The sequence below is a fragment of the Penaeus chinensis genome, chromosome 3, assembly GCF_019202785.1.
Source record: "Penaeus chinensis breed Huanghai No. 1 chromosome 3, ASM1920278v2, whole genome shotgun sequence".
In the NCBI taxonomy this organism is placed as follows: Eukaryota; Metazoa; Arthropoda; class Malacostraca; order Decapoda; family Penaeidae; genus Penaeus; species Penaeus chinensis.
In genome coordinates this window covers 21,809,899-21,819,293 of record NC_061821.1, presented here as the reverse complement: position 1 = coordinate 21,819,293, position 9,395 = coordinate 21,809,899, and the positions used below count along the sequence as shown (strand labels likewise).

The 9,395-nt window shown below is 44.5% G+C and overlaps 1 protein-coding gene across 1 annotated transcript in view; it reads right to left on the bottom strand.

Annotated features, from left to right (window-relative positions):
* Positions 1–2,847: 2,847 nt before the first annotated feature.
* Positions 2,848–9,395, bottom strand: part of LOC125043707 (sulfotransferase 1B1-like) — a 10,883-nt gene continuing 4,335 nt past the window's right edge. Inside the window, exons 4-8 of the mRNA XM_047639948.1 lie at positions 8,681–8,892; positions 8,228–8,354; positions 7,557–7,693; positions 3,436–3,577; positions 2,848–3,103 (exon numbers count right to left, since the gene is read on the bottom strand). Coding sequence (XP_047495904.1) covers positions 2,976–3,103; positions 3,436–3,577; positions 7,557–7,693; positions 8,228–8,354; positions 8,681–8,892 — 746 coding nt within the window. The 3' untranslated portion in view covers positions 2,848–2,975. The remainder of the gene's footprint in view (positions 3,104–3,435; positions 3,578–7,556; positions 7,694–8,227; positions 8,355–8,680; positions 8,893–9,395) is intronic.

Sequence of the window (9,395 nt, the reverse complement as noted above, 5' to 3'; positions counted from 1 at the left end):
GCCTGTCTGCCTGTCTGCCTGTCTGTCTGTCTGCATGTCTGTCAGTCTGTCTGTCTGTCTGTCTGTCTGTCTGCATGTCTGTCAGTCTGTCTGTCTGTCTGCATGTCTGTCAGTCTGTCTGTCTGTCTGCATGTCTGTCAGTCTGTCTGTCTGTCTGTCTGCATGTCTGTCAGTCTGTCTGTCTGTCTGCATGTCTGTCAGTCTGTCTGTCTGTCTGCATGTCTGTCAGTCTGTCTGTCTGTCTGTCTGCATGTCTGTCAGTCTGTCTGTCTGTCTGCCTGTCTGCATGTCTGTCAGTCTGTCTGTCTGTCTGCCTGTCTGCCTGTCTGCATGTCTGTCAGTCTGTCTGTCTGTCTGCATGTCTGTCAGTCTGTCTGTCTGTCTGCATGTCTGTCAGTCTGTCTGTCTGTCTGCATGTCTGTCAGTCTGTCTGTCTGTCTGTCTGTCTGCCTGTCTGCATGTCTGTCAGTCTGTCTGTCTGTCTGCATGTCTGTCAGTCTGTCTGTCTGTCTGCATGTCTGTCAGTCTGTCTGTCTGTCTGCATGTCTGTCAGTCTGTCTGTCTGTCTGTCTGTCTGTCTGTCTGCATGTCTGTCAGTCTGTCTGTCTGTCTGTCTGTCTGCATGTCTGTCAGTCTGTCTGTCTGTCTGTCTGCATGTCTGTCAGTCTGTCTGTCTGTCTGCATGTCTGTCAGTCTGTCTGTCTGTCTGCATGTCTGTCAGTCTGTCTGTCTGTCTGTCTGCATGTCTGTCAGTCTGTCTGTCTGTCTGCATGTCTGTCAGTCTGTCTGTCTGTCTGCATGTCTGTCAGTCTGTCTGTCTGTCTGCATGTCTGTCAGTCTGTCTGTCTGTCTGTCTGCCTGTCTGCATGTCTGTCAGTCTGTCTGTCTGTCTGCATGTCTGTCAGTCTGTCTGTCTGTCTGTCTGTCTGTCTGTCTGCATGTCTGTCAGTCTGTCTTTCTGTCTGTCAGTCTGTCTGCATGTCTGTCAGTCTGTCTGTCTGTCTGCATGTCTGTCAGTCTGTCTGTCTGTCTGCATGTCTGTCAGTCTGTCTGTCTGTCTGCATGTCTGTCAGTCTGTCTGTCTGTCTGTCTGTCTGTCTGTCTGTCTGTCTGTCTGCATGTCTGTCAGTCTGTCTGTCTGTCTGTCTGCATGTCTGTCTGTCTGTCTGTCTGTCTGTCTGTCTGCCTGTCTGCATGTCTGTCAGTCTGTCTGTCTGTCTGTCTGTCTGTCTGTCTGCCTGTCTGCCTGTCTGCCTGTCTGCCTGTCTGCCTGTCTGCCTGTCTGCCTGTCTGCCTGTCTGCCTGTCTGCCTGTCTGCCTGTCTGCCTGTCTGCCTGTCTGCCTGTCTGCCTGTCTGCATGTCTGTCAGTCTGTCTGTCTGTCTGCCTGTCTGCATGTCTGTCAGTCTGTCTGTCTGTCTGCATGTCTGTCAGTCTGTCTGTCTGTCTGCATGTCTGTCAGTCTGTCTGTCTGTCTGCATGTCTGTCAGTCTGTCTGTCTGTCTGCCTGTCTGCCTGTCTGCCTGTCTGCATGTCTGTCAGTCTGTCTGTCTGTCTGCATGTCTGTCAGTCTGTCTGTCTGTCTGTCTGTCTGCCTGTCTGCATGTCTGTCAGTCTGTCTGTCTGTCTGTCTGCATGTCTGTCAGTCTGTCTGTCTGTCTGCATGTCTGTCAGTCTGTCTGTCTGTCTGTCTGTCTGTCTGTCTGTCTGTCTGCATGTCTGTCAGTCTGTCTGTCTGTCTGCATGTCTGTCAGTCTGTCTGTCTGTCTGCCTGTCTGCATGTCTGTCAGTCTGTCTGTCTGTCTGTCTGCATGTCTGTCAGTCTGTCTGTCTGTCTGCCTGTCTGCATGTCTGTCAGTCTGTCTGTCTGTCTGCATGTCTGTCAGTCTGTCTGTCTGTCTGTCTGTCTGCATGTCTGTCAGTCTGTCTGTCTGTCTGCATGTCTGTCAGTCTGTCTGTCTGTCTGCCTGTCTGCATGTCTGTCAGTCTGTCTGTCTGTCTGTCTGCATGTCTGTCAGTCTGTCTGTCTGTCTGTCTGCATGTCTGTCAGTCTGTCTGTCTGTCTGCCTGTCTGCCTGTCTGAAATCACGTGTCGCTATAGCATTATTGGTTACCTAATAACTGATAGCGATGTTATCACCAAGTTAGGTAACGCATCTTACTGTTTTAAGGATAAAGCAGATACGAAGGAATATTTGATAGTACTCTGTATGCTTTAATTGTAAGCATAAATACTAATAATTGTAATAATGGTAATAATAATAACGATGGTATTAGTAGTGATGAAAAAGACGATAATAATCATATTTGATGTTGTTATTGTTTTAGTTATTATTATCATTATCATGATAATTATCCTTATTATTATTATCATTGTAATTGCTGCTGCTGTTATAATCATTATTATCTTTAGCAGTATTAGCAGTAGTATCATCATCATCACTGTTAATATTATCGTTATTATTAATGTCATCATTCATATTATCATTGTCATTATTATTATCATCATTACTATCATTTACATTATCATTAGTGTATCTGTTATCATTATCATCATATTATTGTTGTTGCTATCATTATCAATAACAGTAGTAGTTATATTTAGTATATACATGTTATTGTCGTTAAAATCCTTAAAATTCTCATTTTTTAAAACTACTGTTGTTATTTTTAGGATTATTTTTACTATAGTAGTAATATAAATATTATCTTTCATAATATTGAGTAACGAAACTATCGGTGAAGAAAAGAAAATATTATATCATATCCTTTATATTTGTATAGTTATTGTGTGAAACAAAACTGACAACAAAACAGCAAACAAAAATTAAGTCTTTTATTCCTCTTCTTCCTCCTCCTCTTCATCTTCTTGTTCCTTTTTTTCCTCTTCATCTTCTTCCTCTTCCTCCTCCTTCTTTTTCTTCCTCTTCTCCTCTTCCTCCTCTCCCTCCTCCCCCTCCTTCCTCCTTTTCTCGCTCATTCCTTCGTCTCCCCGGAAGTAAACGTGAAGCGAAAATCGGAGCCTGCCAAGTGTTTGTCTTCCCACCGCTGGAAGGCTTCGATCTCTTCAGCGCTGAGACTTTCCTGCCATCCGCCGACTTTTCCTGTAGGAGATGAGAACGGGGTCGTGTCGGAGATTTGATTTTTTTTTTTTTTTTTTTCTGTTTTCCTTTATTTTGTTCATCACGGTGTATTTATGCAATGGGGTGGGAATTCTGCGTGCGTGTGTGTGTGTGTGTGTGTGTGTGTGTGTCTTACAAAGTACGGATAATTATACATCAAGTGATTAATCAAAAATGATCATGTACCTTTATACCAAATGTGTGCATTTTGACTAACTTTTAACAAATAAACCAAACACGAAGAGCATTTATAGGCTTCATTCCTCTTTCTCTACCTGTCTATCAATCTACTTATCTATCTAACTATTTCTCACCTTTCCTGAGGAAGCTCCCCTTGTTCTTGTGGCAGAATCCCGAGTCCTTCCAGTGCTCATAGTTGACGCTGGGATTGGAGGCCATGGAGGCGAAGGACGTGCAGGCGGCCACGTACTCCAGCTGCTCCTCGCTCGCCTCCACCTGTGATCACACATGCCATTAGGGTTACACGGAGACCAAACGAGAATGCTAACATGCCACTGAAGTCACAAGGAGGTTAAAGAAAAGTGAATAGGTCTAATACTACTACAGTCGCATCTACCTCAGACTCCCAATCGGTCGAGGGTTTACATCGGGAACGGCAAAATCCATGTTCCCAAGAGGTCGGCGTCTAGAAAAACGTTGCAGTCACATCTACAGCGACTGAAAACCAGTCTTAGAGAAAAAATGTAATCGTGAATCAGTCGCCCCCTGCTGGTGTGACAGCAAATTTTGCCATTTAGCCCATTTTTTTTCGCAGTGCGCTCGTCGATAGCTTACATCCACTCGAAGAGTAGCCAGGTGTCTCGCACGCATAGCATACGGTCGCTGATTGATGTGCACATTGGGGAAGGCTGTCTCTCGGATCGTCTTATGGTATATCTGATTGGTACGGATTTGACAAGAATGGTCCATTGTTTATGAACCGCTGCCGACTCATCATTGTTTGCTATCTGGCTGCACTCAGGATGACTGCATTCATTCCAAGACATCAGATGCCATGATATCGCATTCGAATCTGGATGCAGAGGGAGCAGGATGGCTTACTGTTTGCTCGCTGATATTATGAACGCAAGACAAAGTAGACGGAGGATACTGGGTGTGACCATCATTATCATCAAAAGGGGGCATACTCATGGTTGCGCTTTGCCGCACCCAACCTTTGCCTCCACCTCCTGGGGTCCCTTCAAGCAAGCCTCCATGCAACGTTCCTTCCCACCCCCAGCACCTCTTGGCAGATCTGATCGACTTGCTTCAGCCAAGAGTTTCGTGGCCTTCCCCTTGGTCTTCCCCAGCCTGGGTCAACCGTCTCGGAGATAACCCTATGAGCCGGATCTTCCTCAGTAAAACAAGCCACATGCCCATAGAGCTGAAGTTGAAGCTGTATCAGACTGGTAATAGGCCTTGTATCAGTCTCATGGAGTATCCTCATGATTCTGCGAAGACACTTAGTACCAAAGGAGTCAAGACGGGCCTTCAGAGCACTGTTCAGTGTCCAGTTCTCATACCCATAGAGTAAGACCGGGATCACCAGGGCTCTGAAGAGCCTGATCTTAGTTCTCCTAGTCAAATACCGACAGCACCAAATACTCCTATTGAGTGAGTCCATAATGCCATAGGCATTATAGGCTTCCCAGTCGGAACCTTCGTCGCTCTGCACTACACTACCAAGATAAGTGAAGCTATCCAAGATCTCAATGTTCTCGCCACAGGCATGCGCAGACTGAACATCGACATTCAATAGATCCCCAAATTCCTGAAACTTGGTCTTGGTCCATTGAGTCCCAACGGCTTCACCTCCTCATACAGCGCCTCGAGGGCTACTTCCAGGACCTCCAATGTCTCTGCTAGCATCACTGCATTATCGGCAAAGTCAAGGTCTGTGACCTTGAAATTACCAATTGATTCCACACAGGAACTACAAGCTCATGGCACGACCAAGTATCCAGTCCATACAAGTATTGAAAAGGGTTAGGGCCAGGACACATCCCTGTCTCACCCTAGCAAACAATGGGAAAAAGGCAGAGATGCCCTCTCCACACTTGACAGCACTCTTGGTATCTGTATACAGGCCAGACAGCAAACCAATAATCCCAAGGGGGATTCCACGGAGACCCAGTAGGCTCCAGAGACTCTCCCAGTGCACTGAGTTGAAAGCCTTCTTGAGATCAACATAAGCTGCAAGCATGCCTTGTTGAAACTCATGTCGGCGTTCCACAAGGACACGAAGTGCTAAGACACGGTCTACAGTTGACTTCTTGGGTGTAAAACCAGACTGCTCAGGTCTCTGTGCTCATAAAAGGTGGTCGTGCACTCACGTCAAAAGCAGATGAGCGAGGACCTTGCCTGGTACACTGAGCAATGTAATACCTCTGTAGTTGCCACAGTCCCCTTGATCCTCTTTCCCTTTCCAGATAGGGATAACCAAGCCCCTTTTCCAGTCAGGAGGAATGGTACCAGTCTCCCACACGGCAGACAGGACTGCATGGAAACCACAAATCATGGCTTCTCCACCCGCCTTCAACAACTCCGCAGCAATCCCACAGACACCAGCAGCCTTTCCACTCTAGCGGGCCCTATACTCACCTGGCTCTGACACAATGTGACCATCCTCTGCCCTCACCGAGCCCAGTTGAGAGATGGACTTTGACTGGAGTTCTCTCAGAGCTTGGAAAGCAGGTCGAAGGTCATTTTGGGCAAAACGACCTTCCAACTCTTCCATGATGCCCCAAATGTACCTCTCTTGTCCCATTCTCAAAGAGGCCCTAGCAGAGCGAGACATCTCCCTGCGCAAGACATGGTTCCCATCCAGTATGGCAGCACGACTCATCTCTATAGTGTTCAGTGTCTCGTCCGGGACAACACGCCTCCTCGCCGAGGTCGGACCCCAAGGCAATCCTCGGCAGCTGACAGAGTTTCCCACGTAAATGTATCCCATAGTTCAGCAGGGTCCTGTAGAGTACCAAGCACTTCAAACCAATTTGAGGCTGCCACTGCATACTCCTGAGCCACCTCCTCACTCTTGAGATGAAACACCTACTGGTGAGATCTCGGCGTGTGTCTAGATCTGAGGTGGAGCCTTAGTGTTGCAACAAGTCTGTGGTCGGTAGCAAAGAACTCAGCACTCCTAAAAACTTTACAGTTCTGAAGGATGCTCCAGCGAGTATCCACAATAATATGGTCGATCTCTTTAGCTACAATGCCAGTATTGGAGTACCAAGTCCAGCGGTGTAGATCTCGTCTCTGGTACCACGAGCCCGCAATCTTCAGCCTCCTAGATCTTGCGAAGTCTAAGAGGTATGAGCTATTGATGTTCCTAGTACCAGAGCCATAGGGACCGATGCATAGCTCATACCATTCCTTGTTGATCCACTATAGAGTCAACTTTAGTGTAGAACATCTCTTTCTCTTCGAGCCCACTTCCCTCAGTAGGAGCGTAAACTGCCACAAGAGATATGAAGCCCAAAGTGTGCTTCATTCTCACAAGCAGAATGGGCTCGTCAACAGGGGTAACCTTCTTGACTGAGGTACGGAAGCGGTCAGAGACAGCCACCATTGCTACAGCCAGACCAGTAGTAGGTATAACCCCCACTACTGGTCTCACCACTACCAGGCTGTCGTACCTCAGAGAGAGAAGCGACCATGACATTACAGTTTAGATAATCTGTTTTCCCTTTTTCTTCCATATATATATATATATATATATATATATATATATACGTGTGTGTGAGTGTGCACACTGTCCAGGATTGCCCAGAACTAGTCGCAGAGTGGACGGGGACAACTCGCCGGGTTCTAGCGGACCGATGGCAGACCAATCGGAGACACAGATCACTCTCCGCATGCTGGGGAGGAATTTGCGAACTATTCACAAGTAGTCAGGAGCCACCACCTGATAACTTCAGACCTAATCATACTGGTCCCCGACCCACGACTACTCGGCAAGCGGACGTACGACAGGGTCTCCGAGTGAGTTACCGGGAACCGGTCGGATACCCCTAGAATGACTGGGCCTTTAAGAGAATCCAAGATTAGCCTAATGAGCATATGTGTATAAAAGATTGATTATAATGACGAAAAATGCGACCTGTAATCATATCCTTTTTTCAATGACAAGGAATAAGTAGAACTTAAACCAAATTTTGAAAATAATAGATATATTAATGATAATAAATAAAAAATTATACAAATAATGATATAAATAAATATGATAATACAAATAATAATTTATATTAACCAATAATAATATAAATAATATGAAAATAAAAAATAATAATATAAATGATATCAAAATAAAAAAATAATAATATAAATAATATTAAAATAAAAAAATAAAAACATAACAAATAAACAAATAAACAAAAAATTAATTATCAATAACGAAAGAAAGAATAAAACAACACACAGGAAATGGATTCACCTGGAGGAAGTTAGCGATCTTGCGAATGACTGCGAGCGGGTCCTGATGCAGCTCCTCGTAGGTAATGAAGAGGATGTTAGGGTCTCGACGCGCCTCCCAGTAGCCCAGGACGTGGTTGAAGAAGGGGCTGTACATCGCTGGGTGTATAATGATAATAACAACAATAATAATAGTATTGATGATGATAATATTGATAACAATAATAAGAATATGAATAATGATAATGCTATATATATATTTTTCAATGGGAGTCTTCAGTAATGTTGAGCAAAATGTGTTAGACTGCGTAGAAAAAAAATTGTACGCATGTAGTTCTTGGTTGTATCGACATGTTCAATTAATTTATTAAATCATCGCTAACTGATAAGTCTGGGTCGTACATTTAATTATACCTTAGTGGTTAATTTCACACATGAGGCAGCAATATAGAATTTGCATTAAAATGACAATAAGCATAAGGCTTAAATTGTACGTGAAGACTATTTGTGTTTTTTGTGTGTGTATAAGAACAACAGTCACATATGTAAGTCTAATAACCAAGACTGTATTTATATATATATATATATATATACATATATATATATATATATATATATATATATATATTGTGTGTGTATGTGTGTGTGTGTACAATGAAGAAATGCATTCATTCACTTAATAAAATTACCTACTTTTGTCTTCGAGGAACAGCTTAACGTAATCCGCCAAGGAGCCTCTGAAGGAAGCGACGGACAACAGCTGTGTAAAGTGGTAGTAAGACACGGCTGTGTCACGGGGGTTTCGGGTTACGTAGACCATCTGCAGAGGTCAAAGATCATGAGGATAAAACAGTAAGTCGAATTTACTTCCTCGTAATAATTACAGTAGTAATGTTAATAATAGTGATGAGGATGGCAAGATACTGCAGCAGCACGACCCGGCAGCAGCACGACCAAGGGTCAAGTTAGATCATATCAGGTCCACAGCCTCGTCCTCGCACTATCACCAGCAGGCGGTTCTCTTGACTCATTGCAGAGTCCTTGGCCGACTGGGGAGCCTTCTCGTAGAATTCCACTCCACCTACAGCACCCAGCCATACCAGTGGGGACTCCACTCCTCAGTATAACATTTCCTTAGCGACTGACCTTGGCCCCTGACGAAGCGAAGGACTTCGGCAGGAGATGGTGAGGCAAGTGCGTCTTGATGCATCGCGGTCCCTCTATGGCTGCCACCGCCCTCACGCCCGGAAACGGGAATTCCAGGAATGGGAATCGGATCTCGAGAGTGCCATCCTCAGGTTTGGACTTCTGGCACCCGTGGGTCAGCATGTACACGATCTCTTGCGTCCAAGTTGTGCCTTAGAATAAGGTCGCAAAAATGAGGAAGCCTGTTTTTTCAGGAATTATTGGTCGCGGAGCCGAGGCATTGGGATATGAGTAATGAAGAAAAAGAGAGAAAGCGAAGAAAAGGAAAAAAACATGAAGTTATTCAGTAACTCGGCGTGTTAACCGCAAATACATATTTTCAAATAATCATGTAATGCTCTATATTACACTCGAACAAGAACTTTGCACTGCCGCCACTCCCTATCAATTTATCAGTATGGGAGCGAGATTATAAATCACAATTACGTGAGATGTTTACAGTTGTTCAAGTTAATGAGTTTAAAATATGGTATATGTGTGTTGCCGAGTAATACAACCTATGCAAACCAAAAGGGTAGGTTGCAGATAAGAAGAAATGCTTTAAGACTCTCATATAATATTCGTAAAGTAGGTAAATACACTGCGATATTAAGCTGAAAGGTTGGTCACTAAGTAGTTTGAATGTGTAAACCGTAGAAAGAAAATGGAATTTGTA